The sequence below is a fragment of the Agelaius phoeniceus genome, chromosome 6 (genome assembly GCF_051311805.1).
Source record: "Agelaius phoeniceus isolate bAgePho1 chromosome 6, bAgePho1.hap1, whole genome shotgun sequence".
In the NCBI taxonomy this organism is placed as follows: domain Eukaryota; kingdom Metazoa; phylum Chordata; class Aves; order Passeriformes; family Icteridae; genus Agelaius; species Agelaius phoeniceus.
This window is the reverse complement of record NC_135270.1, coordinates 31464314-31485708: the sequence shown is the minus strand read 5'-3', so window position 1 is coordinate 31485708 and position 21395 is coordinate 31464314. Positions and strand designations below refer to the sequence as shown.

Genomic DNA, 21395 nt, shown 5'->3' with positions numbered 1-21395 from the left:
AAATGACATGCATTAGCGACAGACTTGTAAATCTGAAGGTTGTTCTCTGGGGATCAAAGCATTGAAAACCTGTGAATTCTATCACTTTTTAAGGTTTAAAGAGGTGAAATGTCAGTTTCTGAAGTAGCTAACAGTGAGTTTTAAGTAGCAGTGAAATTACTGCTAGAAGCAGTAAAAGCATCTAGTGGCAATAGAATAAAGGTTGTTCACTGCCACACAATTCCCTCAGCTTTCATTGCTGTGACGTGTTTTTTCTTAGCATTTTCCTTCATAATTTCCAACTTAAAACATCAGGAAAAAGTTTTCGGCATGTATTGTGTGGAATCTGCTGGACCTTCAGGAATTACAGTACTGTTAAAGCAGGGCTTCTTTCTCTATGCAGAGGCAGGTGTGGGAAGTTTAACTGTATTTCACAAATGCTTTCCTTTTCCTCTTTAATGATGTTGTCAACAAAAAACAGACATGATAACTCAGAAATGTAAGCTTGCTAGGGAGATCCCCATTGTAAAAAACCAGGAATGCAGTTTTTCCATGCTACACTTTTACCTTACAATAGTTTAATTTGGATCATTTGTCCCTAGTTTTCTTATGTGAAAGTTAGGTTTGAGTTTGCAAAGTCTTAATATAGTTAGAAAATGTCTCATTGGTTGTTTCTCTCTTCTTCAGAATGCCAACTGCTATCTTAAGGAAAAGAATTAAATCAATTAAAAATTATTTGTGCTTGACAAATTCACAGTGCCTGCTCTTTTCATCATGTTATCTTCTAAATACGTACAAAGAGATTGTTCAAAGAATTTCTTCCAGAATCATTCCTGGAAGAATTAGGTGGGCAGTTTTACTTGTCTCTACTTCTTCCTCTGAAAGGTAGTTACTCTGTTAATAGCAAAAAATAATTAGTGAACAATGTCTCACATGAAAAGGTAAGCATGTGTTAGTGCTGAACAAGTATTGTATATATAGATTAATTAAGAAACCTCCTCTTCTGAAGGAAGGGCTTAGACTGCATGATTGTTGTGCTATTTTTTACTTGCTTTTTATTAGAAGACTACCCTTGAAGCAATATTTTTTTTTTCAGAATCTGAAGGCATGTGCAGCAACAAATGAGATATTTATGTAGTGACTGCAAAGCAAAATCATGTCATTAAAAATTAGTTTCTATTATCTAATGCTTTCTGTGCTGTAGTTTATGTTACTTAGGAATATCATTACATATCATGTATAGAACATCATCCACTTTGGCTCTCATAGATACCTTCTTGTTCTAGTTAAATCCTTTCAAGATACTCTGCAATTGTAATTATCTGAATCTTTCCGTTTATATCTGTTGCTCTTGTTAATATATTCCTGCAATAGTTCTCTCTTCAGTTGCTCATCTTCACTTCCAAAATCCTTCAAAGCTTGCTGTCCCCTTGTTTAATCTCTCAGTAAGTATCATGAAATCAAACACACTGTTGGTTTCATTTTCAAACAATTTCTGTCATATTTTCTCCCTACCTGTCCCTCACATCCAGGAAAAGCAAGCTTTCTTAGGTTGTCCTACTGCCTTCACTCCAATCACACATTTAAACACTTTGTTATGGTGACAACAAAATCTTGACAATGGATAGGACGCCCACTAGCTGGAGACACTGTCTGCTGCCTTGACTGCCCAGTATTTTCATTGTGCTCTCTCTATCTTCATTTCAAACCTTTGGAGTCCCATCTCACTCTTGGATTGTAGGGTCACTGGCACAGTGTCCATTGTTGTGCTTTATCAGAGTATGTTGAGATGTGTTTGTGCAAACAGAACAGAGTGAATTGTCCTGAGTTCATAGAACTGAATTAGTCTCAGATTATCATCCTCAGTGTAAAATACTGCATCACCTGGCAGGGCTTCTGTTGTACATTAACCTGTCTTTTTATGCTCATTGAGACTTCTGGTATGTTCTTCACTACAGATAAGGATATACACTCTCTTGATTCTAGTTGAATACAGTGTCTTCCCAGGGTCAGACATGAAAGCTCAATACTGATAACTAACTCATTTAATTTGCTCCAAAGTGCTGATTAGTTTCAGTAAAATGGTTTAAATGAACATCACTACCTGAATCTGCTCACTGTAGCCTACATGAATTTGTTCTTTCTCATTGCAGGTCACAGTGCTGTTGACATTACCAAGGTAGCAAGAAGACATCGCATGTCTCCATTCCCATTGACATCTATGGACAAGGCCTTCATCACAGTTCTGGAGATGACCCCAGTGCTTGGAACAGAAATCATCAATTACAGAGGTATGTTAAATTGGATTCTTTGTGAGCTTGAGGGTGATTTCTTCCCTATTTGGCAAACTTCCTTCTCTTTTCTTAATGTTGTGAGGTGTCTGAAACAGTGCTTTTTCCAGGAGAAACTGCTTTAGGAACTACCTGTAATAGGGGAAACCTTTCAAAGTTAGGAGACTGTTAGTTGAACTCAGTGGTGCTCCCTGAAGGAGTCTGTAATGGAACACTAATAAAATACATAAATTGATTTTCTTCCTGTTTGTATTATATGCAGGAAACATATTATACTCAACCTGAACATGCCTCAGTGGACTTTTGTAGGTGCTGAGTAGCTGAAAGCTTTACTGTGATTGGTTCCCTCTGTTGTCTCCCTGTGGAAGATTCTCACTAAGTCCCTTTCCTATCCAAGATTAATGATCAAAGCAAAGTGATTATTGATTCCAGATCACTTTTTTCCATGTCTTTAACAGTTCATCTCAGTCTCTTTTTCCAGTTTCTAGTTAGCCTGCTAGTCATTCCAGAATTTTCCTCTTCTTCTCATAAATACAATTCCTTTTCTAATCTAACACTACATGATCATTTTCTGAAATTACTTCCTTTTAATGTTTCATCATTCGAAACTTTGTAGTTAAAGAGTAACTCGTTTTGATTTATACAATGAGATTGTCTTCAAATGCACCAAACAGCAAGCAAAATATCAGACTTTGTGACTGTATCTATACTCATGAATAAGTAGGGATAGATGAAGTGATTTTTCTGGCCCTGAAAGGAATTAGCAAGGCATCTCTCATGTTTATTCAGCTAAACTATCCTCCTTCCTGAAATACTGTATTCATAATGTCTATTAGGTGCCTCCCTATGCTTCTGCTATTCCTTACATCAAGCCTAGACGTTATCTGGGAGATGTTCTTGGCACATAACAAAACCATGACAGGAAATACCATGCTGGCAAGTAAACCTAAACTAGGTAGGGAAGCAGAAACCTCTTCCAGGGATCCTTCCAGATTCAGATCAGTCCAAAAGTAAGGTGATGAGTGAAGAGATTGTGGAACTATAAACCTCAAAATGCAGCAACATCTGGGACACTGGTGTGCTACAGACAGCGGAGAGGCACAAACGGTTTCTGAATGGAATATTCTGTCTTCTGGCTTGGAAGTTCAAAGTTTTCATGTTCTTTACCAAAACTTTGTGGTACCAGAAGCCTTCAAGATGTCTTCATATTGACATACTGATTTAGCAGACTGTATGCAATATCACACCTGTGCATTATCACACCTGTGCACTGACTCCAAGCAGAGTTCAGTGCTCCTCTATGCCTTGGCAGCAGGATTTCTGAGAAAATGCTCCATACCCTGCATTCAGAGCAGCACCAATACTGGATCAACAAGGAATATGCATAATACATCCTGCACTTTCATAATGGCATGCAGATTTGAAGGCACTAAGGCATAAATGCCTGAGCATAACTATTGGGCCTTTTGGGTAGCTGTCAGTTAAATGTCTTTTCTAAGACAGCCCTTTGTGAACAATATGATGAGCTGCAGTGTTGGGTACATTTAGTCCAAATAAATGAGTATGCAACCCTGAACTCCTGAAATAAAGGATGAAAGACTGGCATCTGCCTCCCTGATAAGCACATCATATATTTATTTTGGTATGTCAGATACAGTTAAGGTACTGTAGGATTATTATTCTTCTTTGAATAAAAGAAGAATAATAAAATAAAAGATTCTACCAGAATGTATGTATTGTTATTCCTGACAGTCTTATTCTTTCAAAAGTAATGAACTGAGTCTGCTGAGTCACTTTAGTTTTGACCCTCTTCCCTCTCACCCAAAACACAAGCATTAGATTGATGGTACTATGAGCAGGTTCAGAGACAGATTCTTGATTTAATGTTCACATGATTATGCCAACAATTCCTTCATATTTTTGCACTGTAGAGCAAGATTTTATCTTGCAATTTATTTTTAATTAGTATATGCTTATTTTAGCACTGTGTGTTTTCCAAGTATATCATATGAAATTTCAGGATTGAGCCTATAGGAGACAGCCTAAAGGACATGTCTGTGTCTGTGATACTGCAAATTCAATTCTCTTAATCTACATTGTAGATTTGTAATTTGTATCTACAAATCCCAAGATGGAAATGCATTTTCAGAAGTTCTTAAAGGTTCACCACAATGTTATACAGACAAATTAGTAACAGCTTCTTTTTTTTTTTTTTAATATACATCAAATTTCAGAAAATTGTATAAATTTAGTTCTGGAGGTCTGAAACTGTATTTAGAAAAGCCCTATTGTGCTGTGTTTGTTTTCTTTGTGATTTTGTGTCTTGAATTACAACTGAGCTTCTGAACTATCTTTCAGGAACACAATTTCTCTCCAAGGAAAGTGAAATGTGCAAAATTCTAGGAGTCCTAATTGCCTAAATAATTCAACCTGATTTAGTTAAAATTAAACATATTTCATAGCATTCATCCTCATAAATAAAGCAGCTGAATGTTATTCTGTACAAATACCCAGTACAGACCTGATTTTATTCTTGATTAAGTCAAGGTAGGCTGTAGTCTCACAGATCTACCTATTCTCTCCTAACATAAGGGAGAGAATTATTAAAGTTGTCTTTTGAAACATGACTTTCACACTGGTGTGTTGCTCAGTGACCATATAGATAATTTAACCTCTTTCATATGTTAAAAAAAATGGACTGTCCTAAAGCATTTTAAGGAAGTGTCATAAACCCAAGGCATCTGAAGCATATTTCCCACCTGGCATCATTGATATCTGGTATGAAGCCCTCAGTTAGGCTTTTATTCCAAATAAATGCAACTACCTGAGTATAGGTCTGTGGGCACATAAGGTTAAATTTTTAGACAACATGATTATTATTATTCTTCTGAAACTAAGACGCAGAAGTTTAATTGATAATAAAATTATAATAGAGAGGCAATCTATATTTTATGAGCTTAAGCCAGAGAACAGCACATTTATTCTTGTCTAGTCCAAGAGCCTAACTGATTGGTTTGGTAGCATTGACTTTTCATATCACACTGCAGTGCTACCAGGGCAGGATTTACAAAATCCATCACTTCCTAGTACAAGATGTCTCTTATTGTTGTGCCCCAGAGAAATCAAAGTTCTTCATGGAACTGTACCAGGTTCACCACCTCAGCTTTACAAATACCCACATTTGAAAAGTCAGTTTAATGTAATTCTCCATTTTGTGTCAGAAAGCCATGAGCACCATAAGGGGCAGTTTGATGGCATTAAAATAATTCAGAACATCTTTCTGAATTACAATTAATCAAAATAGGCTCAAACTGTATTTTTAGAATATTTTCTTAAAAGAGACTGCAGAGGTACTTAAGATTGCCCTCTAGTTGCTGACTTGCTTCATTTTAAATGCCTAAGGGTGCTTCAGCAAATAATTCTTACATTTTTCTTCTTGTAATGAAATTCATTCCCATTACTGGTTAGCCATTTATTCCTTTCAAATATTGCATGGCAGTATGCCATGAACATACTGTTCAACTTTGCTCTAATTAGTGTGATTTTGCATGCAGACAAGAAGCAAAATGAAGGCACAACATGCCTGCTAAAATTGGTAGTATCACTTTTGTATGAGATTTCGTGCATGTATGAACAAAGGGTGTTTTTACTAGGCCTTTGATAGCTGCCTTTTCTGTGCTATAATTTAAATGTCTGTGTCTGCATTCTTTTATTCACTATAAGTGTACAAGCTTCTGTGAGCTTTCTAATAACTTCTCTATTGTGTATCACAGGCAGTGATATGCAGGTTTGCACAGGTGAATTAATGGCCATTACAAAAGTGCTTTTCTAGTTGTTTTAATAGGTTTCAGCAGCATTTTCATGGCAATAGTTATTTCAGCAATGCAGCATGAACAGTAACTTCAGGCTGAAAGTTGATATATAAGGATGTGAGCGCAATGTTGTTATAGTTACGATAATTAATTGCTAACTAAATCACTTTGTGTTAATAAATAAAATACAATCTTCATTATAATACCACTTCACTGGAGCTGAACGTTTTCAAATCAAGTAGGTGAACTTTTTTACAAAATTTGCCCATTTAGTGTGCAGCACTAGCTCTTCTGTAAAATAAGAATTACATTTTATGCACTTCTCTTTTTTGGCATGTCTCAAAGACCATAATCCCTAAAGCATGTATCCATGCAAATTCTCCTGGCAGAAATAATCATGCATTCTCTCACTCCATCATACTTTCAGCAGGATATTGCCTTCCAGTGCCACAATGCACACTAGGAGCAGGCCTCTACCATGAGCAGGGCTTCCCTTCTTTTACTTAGACATGCTGGAATCAAGCCAGTCTCAGTAGTTCTGACCCATGTGTCCCTTCCCAGTATCTAATCACACATATAATAAATCTGCTTTCTCTCTCACACTATATCAAGGGCCAAGTTACATCTTTTCCACTCTGTTGCATGTCATACTAAAAAATAAAGCTCTTGCTGATTCCATAAAAGTACCAGCCACTTGACTGAGGGTGAAATAATTCCTATCAGTCTCTACAGCGAGGCTGAGCCAAATTACAGCTCAGCAGCCATAGCTGCTAAGTGAAGAGAAAGAGTATGTTTGAAACAGCTATTAAAATATTTAGAACTATAACACTGTAAATTTATATAAATAATTCTGACACTTACGTGCACTCACCCTCCATTTAGCAGAAATGCTCTCAGCAATTAGGTGAAGCTAATCTATTGCCAAACTTCTTTGTCAATTTATGAAAACTGGTTCATTGTTAATGTTCTCAATTCATCAACTCTCACCTTCTGTGCACAGGATTCACTTTTGAAGCGTCATTTTACAAGTTTGTTTTTTTTTAAATGTAATAAAAATTCAAATAAAGGAAAATAAAGAAAATACATATATTCAAGAGATCTTAGGGGGAAAACTAGTCCTGAAGAAACAAATACTTTTTTTTCTGTCTGGTCCTTAATCGGAGCTATCACCTTTGGGTTTGGATACTTGGCATTCAAATCTACTGTCAGCAATTTCACCATAACCAGGAGCACAGACTTAAACAAATCCTTTATCATTGCTTTCAGACTCTAGTCTTTTTTCCTGTATGTAGGGTCAAAAATCTAAAGCCTGAGGGATCTCTCTATCCCATACACATACGTTTCATCTATTGGAGGGCACGGCTGTTAACTTCATTTCCCCCTTTCCCCCACTGTAATGACACAGAGTCTTTTCTCTTTTTTTCTAGATGGAATGGGGCGAGTCCTTGCTCAAGATGTATATGCAAAAGATAATCTGCCACCATTTCCAGCATCAGTAAAAGATGGTTACGCTGTCAGAGGTAAACACTCACTTTCTGGACATGTAGTATAGTGTCTGCTGCTTTATAACATGTTAATTCACCTGTTTTGGATCCAGCAAGGGTTATCTTGGTTTAGATTTGATACAGATCATTTCTGGGGTCACAGTTATATAAAACACACTGTCTTGAAGGAAGGCCACAAAACTGAGTTCAGATCTTTTAAGTGGATACAGGTGTACAAGAGCAAATGTACACCCATGTGTGCTCCTAGATGTACACCTCTGTTGCTCGTGCATTACTTGGAAACATTTAAAATTCTGGACAATAACAGAACATCTGGTTCTGAATTATGGATTCATCTTCTATTCCTCTGTTATAGATTTAATATGTATTTTACTTTGTTGAACTGTTACAGATATTGATTACATCAGAGAATTTTCGAAGAACTTACCATAATGTTCTCTTATGGAGACACCTCAAAAGCAGAGGTTCTTACTTTAAAAATACTGCAGCTGCCATATATAAATAAAATTAGCTTTATGACTGTATTCATTTCAAGCAGCAAATATGATTTCCCAGGAGACCTGAATTCACACTCTGCTTTGCCACTAGGTGCCACATCACTTTGAGCCAGTTGCTTCTCTGTGTGTCAGTTTTTCCCTTCATAAAGTAAGAATAACGATGCTCACCTCATATGTCTATGAAGGAAATTTAAAATGTACAGAATCAAACATTATACTAGTAGTGACTTAATTGTAGTAGCAGTTAAATCATAACACCATGTTGAAATGTGTACACAATAGCCAACTTTCTTCTAGTGACATTAAAATATCTTTTTTGTTACTGGCAGTTGAAACCATGGAAAGCGACTGCCCATGAAATAGACTGCCTGCAGACCCAGGCAACGGATGAAATCCAGTAGCTTGACCATACATTCGATATAAAAATAAAATTTCAGGTCCACAAGATGAGTGTGTAAGAGAAACAGGCAGACCAAAATGACTAGTAATGTGGTCTAGGGAGTGCAAATGTAGCCAGAGAAATACAGGTAACACTGAGAAAAGCTAAGAGAGTGAGTTCTGAGTAGAATGCTGAGTGACAAGGGCCTTGGGATCAAGGCAAAGCTGTCTTGCAACCTGATTGCTGCAGGGTAAGGCAAAGCACGAGTACAATCTCAGTAAACACACAGAATGAGCAGAGTGATCACGAATGTCATTTCCAGCAACTTCTGACAGAACCAACACACAAAACCTAATTTTGGTGGTGAATTCAAGCAGAGTAACACTGAGATATTTGGATGCATCCAGAGAATGGCACTAAAGCTGGTGAAAGGGCTGGAAGGAATGTCCTGTGAGGAGCAGCTGAGGACTTTGGGTTTGTCTTGTTTGAGGAAAAGTATGTTGAGAGGTGACCTCATGACTCCCTACAGCTCCCTGTGGAGGGGAAGGGCACAGGGTGTCCAGTGACATTATGTGTGGGAATGGCTGAAAGCTGCGCTAGGGAAGGTTTAGCTTTGACATCAGGAAATATTGCTTTACCAAGAGGGTGGGCAGACACTGGAACATACTTCCTAGAGAGTGGGTTGATGCCCCAAGCCTATTTCTGTGTCAAAGGCATTTGGACAGTGCCCTTAATAATTTGCTTTACATTTTGGTTAGCCCTGAATTGATCAGGCAGTTCTATTCTATTCTATACTGTTTTGTTCTATTCTTATTATTCTTGTGAACCTGTTATCTTTGGATATGGAAAAAAAAAAGCTTTTAGGCAGAGATAACACTGACTACATTAATGGATGCTTCTTACAAAAATATAGGGATTAGCTCTCAGTGACATAACATGTCTGCCCAAATCCCTGTCCTTTTCTCAATTATATCAGTTGTGTATCATCTATAAACTTTATCTCCGTATTATTATTAGTGGGAGACTAAAATCTAATTCAGTAGCATTTTATCAGGTTTAAAATAATTTAGCTATTAGGGATTTCTTTCTCTTCTTTTGCTGGATCATACAAGCGCTTTTTTTTTTTCAGTGCAGGCCTAACAACTGTTTTCAGTAATATTACATGCATTATTCAAGGCTATCTAGTTGAAGAGTCCTTTTCTACTTTTTTGAGTTCACTCTAAAGCTCATAGATTAGTCTGTTTGATAAGCTTTTAAAGCTAAGTTAATTATTGGTCTTCAAATAGGGGTAAGTACCATAATGATCTGCAAAGCTGCAGCCAGTGCATGAGTACAAATGTGATAAATCATAGACTGAATGGACATCCTTCCTTAAAGTAGTTCTTCTTGATACAAGGTTACCTAGGTGTACATTCAGGGCTCCTGAAGTTAAACCAAAGTTATTAAGATAAAGGTTGTCACTGGTGAGACTTCATCTCTAGGAAATCAACTTTTTACAGCTCCAGATTTAAAATTAGTAATAATGGAGATTTAAATGTGATCTTTCCAGCCTAGTTTGCTTGAGCACTCTGCTGTGCTTGGAAAGGCAGAGCAGCTTGTGCTTCACACATGCTCTACACCACGGTAAAGCCTATCATACTACTAATGCAACTTGCTGAAAAGGCCTTTGAGGCAGGCAGGAGTTTAAATGTCATTAGTAATTGTGCCTTCCTCGTCCCTGTAAAAATGCAGATTTGCTAAATTGGAAGTCCTGAAGACTTGTTAAATCAGTGATCTCAGACTCCTAATTTTCAGTATTGCAATAGTATCATGAACACCCTTAAATCTTTGTTTTTAATGTAATTCCTCCTAGTCTTCCTTTACATGACCTTATACTGCCCAGAAATTTTCAGTTAAAAATACTCTGTTTTCTAGAACCAGTGTTTTTCAAAATAATAAACACACCTCAAACAGACCTAAAATGTAAAATGGTCACAGAACTTCTATAACCTTAGTCATGAGGAACTGAAGTCACTGAAGAACTGAACATTATATCATCTTTGCTCTTCTCCTGTTCTTTATTTATAATGCCACCTTTTGTTTTGGTTCAGTGTTTACCATTTATGTTGTCCCTCTTAACAGCTGCTGATGGCCCAGGAGATCGATTCATCATAGGAGAATCCCAGGCTGGTGAGCAGGTGAGCACAACTTCTTTTCTCTTTTTTTAATGTATTTTCCTTCTGTAAGATTTTGTTTTGTATTTTTACAAGCCTTGCTAGTGCTCCAAAATTCAGTAGTCTTGGATGTGGTGTGAAGTAGGACACAGCTGTACTGACCCTCCTGCTATGTGCCTTGGGACATGATTTCAGAAAGTGAGGTAGTACAGTTACATAAGGAGCTAACAAGGATATCCCAAAATACTTCAGAGCATTGTGCTGACATGTCTGATAGGAGTGCATACAGTAACGTTCTGCCCTGGTCCAATGTTTGAGGACATGAGATTTCTAGTGGTACAACAATTCATAAGCAGAGAAAACAGTGATTTAACCCCCTCTTGCTGGCAGATTTTTTAAGGATGTCAGCCCAATAACAGTTTTCATAAGATGCTTCCAATTTTCACACTGATAGCTGCAAAATGAAGTGTATAAATTTTTTATTAAGCTTGTGCAGATAGGTAACAATCAGAACAATCTTGAGGAAGCCTGGCAGCAGCCTGGTTTGAGGTTGGTTTGTGAGAAGAGTGTTTGTGCAACTTAGCTGATACATGGATTGATTTTAAAAGCAAGTTGAGGCATGACCTGTTTGTGACCTGATGTGCTCTATAAATATTCATTAATAGACACATTCCATGATTTGTTCTCAAATTCAAGAGATTATTTCATTAAATTTCTTTACTCATACTGGGGAAATGGGAAAAAAAGTTATGTTCAACTACTCTTAGTCTGTCCATTTAATCATACCTGGCAGCTGTGTTCAGGAAAACATGAGTTAGTCCAAAATGTTTCTCCAGCTGTTTCAAGTCCTGATTTATAATTCTGTGTATTGTATGTGAAATGATGGAAAAAGGGATAAGTAACAGGCAAAACAAGGAATTAATCAATTTTAATTAGGATTTTGTAGTATGTCCATTTTGACTGCTAAACAAAAGAGTCCAAGTAAAATCAACATATTTCAAAAGTTGTATCAGGTTTTAGAAGTATTGCCAGTTGCAGGATGATTAAATTTTTTTTTTATGTACTTGAACTGTCTCTAAATGTGTAATAGACATTTAATTTGGCTAATCATGTCAGGAAGAGCTGTAAAAATTACTTTTGCTTTAGGTCCCATCCATCATCATGAACTATACTGTGGTATAATAGACATCTTCTCAGTATTGATATTCATGTGAACTTGGATTAGTGGATCAGTTGCAAAAAATATGTTAAATTACTTTCAATTCTAAAAAAACAAAGGCAAGTTAATTCAGCAGTTTTTTTAACCTGCCTTGTATTTTTAGCCCTCCTGACTGCATTTTCAAGCATTGGTCCAGAATCCAAAAGATTCAAAGACAACTATTTTTACAAGCCTTTTTATGATCACCATAAAATAGCAAGAACCAGCAGAGCAACCCACTGAATTTTCACTCCTATCACTATTCCCCTGTCATCAATATTATAATTTTGCTAGTTAAATATCACAGCACAGTGTTGCTTAAAAGCAGTATTGCTGAAGTTGTCTCTAATGGGGACTACTTCCCATTAGAGGTCTGAAGTGTTTCAGTGTCCTAATCAGTTCAGCAGGTTTGTACAAAAGATAAAAGGGCAAATGGAAGCTGCTTCCCTCCAACAAAGTTCAAGAGCTCACTAATGTCTCTACAGGGACAGTCTGTCCTCCCAGATTACGGGGAATAGGAAGGCTCTCTGGCAAGGAGCAAAAACTGGGTGGGAAGCAGGCATGCAGAGAGAGGCTATTTCTGAAAATACCAATGGCAAGTTAGAAAAACAAGGCTGTTGACCTCAGAATAATTGGTCAAAGTTTTTTTCTGGAGCAAACACATCTTAAGGTTCATCTCCTTCCCAAGAAATTATTTATAGCCTTGGAAGGCTCCTCAGTCTCATTTCACCCTTCAGTCACTCTCAGCAGCAACATTCTGCTTTTCATGTTACAGACCAATTAACAGAATGATTCACAGCAGGGAGTTCAGAATAGATTTAGATTTGGCTCCTCCTGTAGGGAAAAAGGTTACATAAATGCTAGTACCAAGGAAGAAAATGGGACTGAGAATTGCAGGAAGGCCATATAGCCAAGTTGGACATTTCTGTGTCAATTTTTAATTTGTACGTTTTCTGATTTCCATTTACAGATGGTCATGTTTATGTTAACCTTTTTTTGTATATCAGGGAAAGCTTTCAGGCATCACCCTGCTTTGGGAAGGTTAGGGCACACTTGAGATTACTGGTCATGAACCATCCACAATGGCCTATGTGTAGAACACTCAGCATAGGAAAAATGGTTTTCCTCCTGTAGACTCATACAGACCATAGCATTTCCTGCAAGACTTCCTAAAGGTGTTTGTAAGAGGAACTAGAACTAACCAGCTACAATGTTAGAATGAAAAGCAGGCATTTTCCACTATTCCATTAACTTGTGCCTTTTTACAGGAGCATGGATCATTCTAAATGACACAGGAGAGGGATAATCATGTGCAGGAGAAATTGCCTGCAATAGAGGTTGTGCTTAGTAAATTATTTCTGGGTTTTATTCAGTGACTAAAATTGAGTAGGTTATCAGTAATGAAGGCAAAGGACAGAAACCAGTATTGCCCCATTGCAGGTAAAAGTGAGATCTCAAAGGCCTTTACAAGAGCTTCTGTGAAATTTTTGCACATTAATATGTTTTCTGAGAAAACATGTTTTCTGAGAAGCAATCATTTCTTTATCTCCAAAAAATCTATCATAGAGGAACACAGCCCTGGAGATTCACAAATAAATCTAATGGTTGACTTTTGTTCATAAAGTTAATCTGATCAAATTCTCAGCAGACAAAAATGAAATTAAATTTATGAGCAACATGACCAGTTCTAAAAGCAATTGTATCATGAATTTGTTTAAATGTATCGCATCATTGCATCTCAAAAATTAACTCATCTAACAATAAACTCCAAAAATATGGTTAGTTACAGCACATTTTATCACCATAGGCTGTGATTTGTGGCAGTAGTAGATATTTTGTATTCTTTGTGATGCATTTTAATAGGCAGAATTTTTTTATGCAATATATTCCTCTGAAATTTAAGCCAGCAATACTTACTAAGTTCAAAACAATATTATCTATTTGTAATGTATCTTTAGATTATATCTACAATGATATGCAATAATCCAAGGTGTAAGCTTTGCCTTTTGTAACATTTCTTTTCATAAAAATCAAAATTACACACTAGATAGCATTATTTTCCCTTTTAAGCAGCTTTAGTACAAATGGCAGTGTTCCAGCTATCCATCCACAATTCCTTGTATAGTCTGGGGTGAGGAATAAATGCCATTTCCTTAAGTTTTTTTTAATGTCATCTGGTTTAGATACTTACATGATAGCATGAATCTTGCCCTAAAAATACACTAACTGTGACATATGGCAAGTGGGGGTTTATTTTTTCTCATCTCCAAGGATATTAGATTTCCATTACCTGCAGAAAAGGGTTAAGATTCAGTCAGTTCTAGGCTCAGTTATTTCTTGGAATACAAAGGTCACTGTGATGCTGTGGTAAGCCAGATAAAAACCATCCCACCCTATTCCTATGGCTTCTGTACCAAATGTGTGAAACACACACATTTAAAAGTAAAACTCACCTTTCAGAGGTTATGACAGTGCTGAAGTGGACTAGAAGAATGGGCAAGGCAAAGAGCTTTATGCAGCTGAAGTGCTGACCACTGGTCTAGAGTTTGGTGGTGTCTGTCAGCCCCGGCAGAAGTCATGGAGTAAATTCCTGCTGGGCAGGAGCAGGTAGCAGTCCTGGGAGGTACTGCCTGCAGCCTGTGGGCTGCTGCCAAATGTGTGCTAATTACAGTTAGAGAAGTCCTGGATGAATTCCAGCACTGCATATGGAGTTTAGAATCAATGTGCACATGAGTTTTACGTGTGGCACGTACAGAGTATTTACTCTGATCACAGCTGCATAGATCTCTGTGTAGCACATGTTCACTTATAACGCTGAAACCTAGATAGGCCAGGCTTCCTGCCGTGCTGGGAGGAGCCAGCAATGACATCTCAGTCATCATATCAGCTTCCTTTAGTTTCATTTTTTAGGATTTTTTTTTGGTTATTTATTTCTTAAGTAGTTATGGCCAAATTACAGTTTTACCTTGATTTTGACAAATGTTTATTAAAATAGTCTGCCTGGTGAGAAGTGTTATTAAAACCATATAATTTGTTTTATCATGTTGTTCGGATATTTTTCTGTTCTTTGTACTGCTTCTGCTGAAACTTTATAATGTCCTGTGACTTTATAGAATTGTAGAATATTATCAATTTTAGGCAATTCTAAATTGACCCTCAATAGATATTGTCTGTGAACTAGTATTGAGCTGTCTCAGTGTTAAGAAATGTGCCTAAAAATTAAGCAGTTGGTTACATTACTATTATATGTTGGCTTTTCATAAATAGTGTGCTGGTAAAACAGAACAAAAATCCAACCAAAGCAATTTCAGCCCTGGCAGCCAGAGTGCTCTGCAAAAATATTTATGTACTGAGACCTGCTAGATTTTTGTTCATGGAAGTTTCCATCTAACAGTTAAATTTTTAAGCCAGTTATTTTTCTCTGCCAAACATTTTTCTGAGTATTAGTATATTCCTTCTTCTGAAAGTTGTTCATGGGATAGAAATATGAGGAGAAAAACCTGAAGCCACCTAATATGTGGCCATATAAATAAAGCCAGGTATGAATTGGAGTTTATTCTACCTGTTGATATTGCTCACAATATATCAAAAGTCATGCAGCAAATAAGAATTCTGGTCTTTCAGATAGATTACTTGCATAAAGTTCCAGTGGCTTGATTTTTTTTTTTTTCAAAAAGAGATTAATTTCTGATTTTTTATTTTTCAGCCAACTCAGACTGTGATGCCTGGTCAGGTAATGCGAGTTACAACTGGTGCTCCAATTCCATGTGGTGCTGATGCAGTGGTGCAGGTGGAAGATACAGAGCTCATCAGGGAATCAGATGATGTGAGTCACAAGTTAAAAAACTCATTTTTCTTTTGTGTGTGGCAGCAAATGGCACATGATACAATCCTGTAATATGGAAGTCAGTCATACAGAAAAGCGCTTCAGTAATCTGAGAAGTTTGAGGGGTTTTGCATCAGTTCCTAGTGGCAATTCTCACTTTTTCAGGCTGTGATAACAGTACCACAGACCTTCCTGTTCTGACTGATTTTTCATCAAAATTGTTGAGCACTGACTCTAAAATGTTTGGGAGCATGATTGGAGTGAAAGGCAGATGCCTCTTGGAAATCCATGCCCACAGTCCAATTCAATTGCCTACTGTAATTACATTTTAAAACACAGGCTAGTGGAAATCTCACCAGATAAGAAGGGGAATATTTTTTTAAATTACATTATGATCTTAGAATAATACGGTGTATTACTGCTGATGTAATTAAAGCTGAATAAGATTTTCTGCACTTCTGTTTTAAGTGCTGCAAAATCTATGGGAGGACTTGGATTGCTTTAAACTGTGCTATAAGGACAGTTCTGTATTATCAGAGTTGGTCTTGTTTCAGCAAAGGAGAATTTGTTGGATTTTGGAGAATACTTCTTATACAAATGCCTTCCAGTGAATCTGTTTAGGAAAAGAGGTTTTGTTATGAAACAGAGGAAGTAAATGGTTTTTTAAACTACAACTAAGATTTTTAAAAGACATTTGTGCTCCTTTAAAATGAGAACATTACAGAATTTAGGACCTCTGAAAACCAATAAATGGATAAGGTGCATAATCCTCCAGATTGTAGGCATAAACCTGTTTTTGAACAGATTTTCCAGCCTCCCTTTACATCATAATAGTGGACTACCTTACAGGTGCTGCAAATAAGAACACAGAAAGAAAACACAGAAAAAAAAAAACCACAGAAAAAATATGAATACTGTAGTACTAATTCTGTATGCACCATTGTCTCAACATATGAAATGTGCTTTTTATGAAGCAGAGGAGCTCTCTGTAAACAACTTTATTCCAAAGAGTCCATCTTAGAGTTCCTTTGTGTTGCTGTGTTTGCTTCTGAATCCCAGCTGTGATTTCAAGGCACAATCATCATGTTTGCTGTCATCTGAGAGACTTCAAGGCGAGAAGATGTGTCTCTTATTGACACAACTTCCAAGTTCAGCTTTGGAATGAACTGTGTGTATGGTTCTGTGCTCAGATCAGCCTTTGCTCCACTGCTGCTGTTCTGACAAGCTGTTGCACTTCACCATAGCTCAGTGTCAACATTGTAATTGCAGCTGGGGTATAAGCAGATGAATTCTAGTGTTCAAAACTGATAAAGTCTGCAAAAACTGAAACTCACTCTCAGGATCCTTTCTCATGCCTTATTAATCTTATTAAATGCATAGACTTTTACATCTAATGAACTCAGCAAGCTGTTGAAGATGTCCTTCTTCCTAGCAGGGAAATTATTGAAATTACCAATCCTGCTTTGAGGTTACAGATGTATATGTATAGATTATGTCTTCCTGCAAAATACACCATTGCCTTCACTGCTTTTTAATCAATTCCATTAGCCTTACTGAGCAAGTTTTTGTGGCCATTGCCCATCTCATCTTCAGAGGACTACCACATTGCAAATATAAGCACTACATCATAATGTAAAACCAGAATTTTTTCTAGTCCAAGTTTAGATTTAGTGGTACTGACAGGCTGGCACTATCTCAAAACTGAGTGTATATATCATCAACCCATTTGCAGGGCTTAAATTTAAATAGTAATGATAGAGGTCATGTACCATTTATTGGCATTGAATGAATCACCAAACCATTGACATTCTGAGCAAGGAAATGCATCAGACTCTTCAGGCCACTGTCTCTTGTTCACAGTAAATAAACAAGGTGAATGAGCCCCTTTCTGATTCATACAAGGCTCTCAAGTAGGAGTATCCACTACAGGAATCTACATGAGAATCCTGAAACAGCTGCAGCACACAGCTTCTTTCCACCTTTCTGCTAATGTAATGTCTGCCAGACTAATGGTCTGTTTGAAGTGCCATCTTTGAAATGGTTTGACCAGATCAAGTTGGCTGAGAGGAGTAGAAAGAATCCACTCAGTATATCAGATCAAGAGGTAAACAGGAAATCTATATAAACACAGGTATCATTAAAAAAAAAAAAGGGGAAGCTAAAACTACATATTCAGTGCTGGTCCTCCCCGAGTGAGCTCATCATAAAGAGCATTTCTTAAAGTGCTTTTCAGTTTTAGCACACATTGTGTTACAACCTTTACAAACAAATCAGGAGAACAACATGATGCTTAAGCCATAATGTCTCAGTGTAATGAGTGCTGTGTAGACTTCTGAGAAATTAAACATTAATCTTATTTGAATAGTTCAGCTGACCATATGTGATGTGCTTGTGTTTGTAGGGCACTGAAGAACTAGAAGTTCGAATCCTGGTGCAAGCTCGGCCAGGCCAAGATATCAGGTCTGTATTTATTAAAATATCTCTGTTAGGAATTGAAGGTCTGATGAATTTCAAAGTAATTTTTTAATCATGAGTAGTACTGACAGTTTGACAGTCAGACTAAGACTGGAGCAGGACCAGTGAAGGAAAGGTACTTTGGATCTCATCCTATTTTTCTTTCATGTTGTTTTTCTGTCCTGATTTTCAGACCCATAGGACATGACATTAAAAGAGGTGAATGTGTGCTGGCTAAAGGAACCCACATGGGTCCATCTGAGATTGGTCTCCTAGCAACTGTTGGAGTAACTGAAGTAGAAGTTAACAAATTTCCAGTGGTTGCAGTAATGTCAACAGGGAATGAGGTAAGAAAAGTTTGTTTAGAATTATAGTCTGAAATACTGTCTTTTTTTTTGAGGCAATGTTTTGGATTAGTGACTTCCACCCTACTCCCAAGCAGACTCACTTTTGACAGCAACTCATGCTGACATGAGCTATTTCTGTGAGGCATCAACCCATAATAATCTGCTTGTGTTTTCTCCCTTAGGGGCTTTCTCACAGGTCTCACACTCTCTTTGCCAAAATTTTGGTAATGTATCCAACCATGTGCCAACTGTTTTCCTCCTGCCAGCAAGGAAGAACCTGTGGGGTAGTTGGGGTTGTAATTCATGTTGCCAGTCATGACTGAAGAGTAATTTATTTTAAGAAACATCCTCTATGTCTATAACACAAATGGCAGACAAACTGACTTGGAAAACTCAATAGTTCTACCAAATGCCTTGTTGCAGTATTGTGCCTCAATATTCTTTCTTATAGTAGCACATGTTGAAATCCAGACACTCTCCTGTTGGTAGAACTGCAGACCAGCTTTATAATTGCTTTAACTACATCAGAAAAATCAGGTTTAAGATTAACTTAATTTACTAACTTTACATACATTGTGTGTTGACCCAGGCCAGCAACTGTGCCCTCTTACTTCTTCCAGCAACAGGACAAAGAATAGGAAGAGCAAAATCTAAAGAACATGTGGGATGAGATATGTGGCTTAAGACAGCATGAAGTTTTGACTGTCCTTTAAGACAAACTTTTTGAAATCCAGCCTCAAATATTAACTCAGTAGCTGTATTCTCATGCAGCTTGAATATGTTCAATTTTGAAAGACTTTGAAAACTTTTCATGGGTTGAATTTTGTCATCTGGGGTACAGATTATTGCCAGATTTCGTAACATAAACAGGGTGTGGCATGCAGGAACCAAACCACTAACTGAGGAATAAATCCATAGAGCTACAAGGATTACAGGTGGTGATTTTCTGACTGGTAGCTTCCACATGCAAGATTGAAGATTCTTGCATGTCATTAAAGGGTCCTTTACTGATGTAGACATTCTCTTTTATAAAATGCTAAAACATTCTTTAACATCCTATGACAATCTTCACAGAAACAGAGCTGCAAGCCAAAGCATAAAATTTACCCATGCTCCACTTCTCATTATTCTTACCTTACTACCTAATGCTGTGATTTTGACAGATAAGTTCTTATTAGTAGTAGTATTATTTACCTCTTGTCAATATTGTATTGTCTTTTGTGCTCTACATTAGAATTTCTAATATATATAAAACATACATTTATATATGTATGTTTTGTAGTTTAGCTTCCAAAATACACGACACATGTGAGGTAATTGCCACAACAGGCTATCTTAAGAGAAAGTTCTTAATCCAAAACAGTAATTGATATAAGAACTAAGCATAAGGCTTCTGTTCATTGATCCAATGCAGACTGTTGTATTTAAGATATCTTTTTTGGTGAGCAGACAAGGAAATTCAAAATGCTCATTAATGCCTTTAAATCTGGTTAACAACATCAATGAGGTTCCCTTAGAATCATTTAAAGAGGAAGAATAACGTGAAAACTTGAAAGTGTTTTGTTTGATTGCTAATGTCTGAGATTAGAAGCCATGTACTCATAAGGAGTAAGAATGTTTTGCAGACATGAACCAGTAGAAACAAACTAAACAATGTGGAGGATTGGACTAAACAAGCACATTGCATATCTTATTAATTTAAATTCACTTAATCACTTTATACATATGTTTCCTGATATGTGTCTAAAAATATCCTGTCCAACCTGAAGAAATAATTCTCGCTTGACTTGTGTAAAGCACAGTGTTCCAAGGAGACTGACTGAGTGTTTCTGGTTTTATAGCTGCTGAATCCTGAGGATGACCTCTTGCCAGGCAAGATTCGGGACAGTAACCGTTCAACTCTGCTAGCTACAATCCAAGAGCATGGCTATCCAACAATTAACCTGGGAATTGTGGGTGATAAGTAAGTACCACATGTTAGTAAAGATGTCACTTCATATTCATGTGATGCACTTCATGGCATCCATGGGAAAAAGAAATACCAGAGAAAATGTCACTCATTACAAATGTCACAGTGTTGTGACAAGGAACATCTTGGAGAAAGTATTTCATCCTTTTCATTATAGCAAGAAATAAATCTATTTTAATATTAGGACAAATATTTTGAAAAAAAATAGTATTTAATGGTGTTTAATTTGTTTTGCATTCTGTTTGTTGAAACAGATAATCTATTTCCTGTTGCAAATTGAATTTTTTGTTGCAGTATCCTTCCAAGCACTATACTTAAAACACATAAGGGGAGACAATTCTACAGCAGCTACCCTTTTTTCTGGTCAAATAAAGGGAGAAGGAAAGTTTCTCTCAGAGTTTATTTTCCATGCCAAAATTGATTTAGATGATACAATTTTGTCATATTCTGAGTAATTCTCTTTTGAAGAAGGACCCACTGCTGCATATTGGTCGTCATTTCCAGAAATATGTGGAAGAATTTTTTATTTTTTTTTAACTTTAATGGTCTTTACTTTGATTGCCCCAGAGTAGCACCCTACTGATCAGTCTTTCTGTTCATTTGACAGTGATTACTCCTTGTTTCCCAGTGGTAGTGAAGTGACATCTCTTGAGAGCTCTGGGATAAGTGATTGAAGTGTTCAGCTTTCTGTCCTTCCCAAGACTGGGCAGTGACTGCTATCCATGGCCTGAATTTCTCAGCATAATGTATTTCCTCAATGTATTGCGACCTGGAGGCTTTGAAAGGTCTTTCTTACTTTTCAGTTGGGGTATCAAACCAACTGATGGGCTTGGTTTGACAGGGAGTTGTTCAGGTCATCCCAGTGGGTAATTAAAAGTAAAAATAAAAAAAAAAAAAAAAAGCAGATAAGCAGATGACAAGGTCCCAGTCAGGGACTAAAAGGGAATCCAACCAGGTTACTATTACAGAGCAGGTAATTTCAAAC

General features: G+C 36.9%; 1 protein-coding gene across 25 annotated transcripts in view; it reads left to right on the top strand.

Annotated features, from left to right (window-relative positions):
* GPHN (gephyrin) overlaps positions 1 to 21395 on the top strand; it is a 270825-nt gene that overhangs the window by 221964 nt on the left and 27466 nt on the right. For all 25 annotated transcript variants that reach the window (XM_054634366.2, XM_077180341.1, XM_077180337.1 and 22 more), the window contains 7 exons: positions 2133 to 2270; positions 7510 to 7602; positions 10585 to 10640; positions 15521 to 15640; positions 18042 to 18100; positions 18288 to 18441; positions 20283 to 20404. In XM_054634366.2, coding sequence (XP_054490341.1) covers positions 2133 to 2270; positions 7510 to 7602; positions 10585 to 10640; positions 15521 to 15640; positions 18042 to 18100; positions 18288 to 18441; positions 20283 to 20404 — 742 coding nt within the window. The remainder of the gene's footprint in view (positions 1 to 2132; positions 2271 to 7509; positions 7603 to 10584; positions 10641 to 15520; positions 15641 to 18041; positions 18101 to 18287; positions 18442 to 20282; positions 20405 to 21395) is intronic.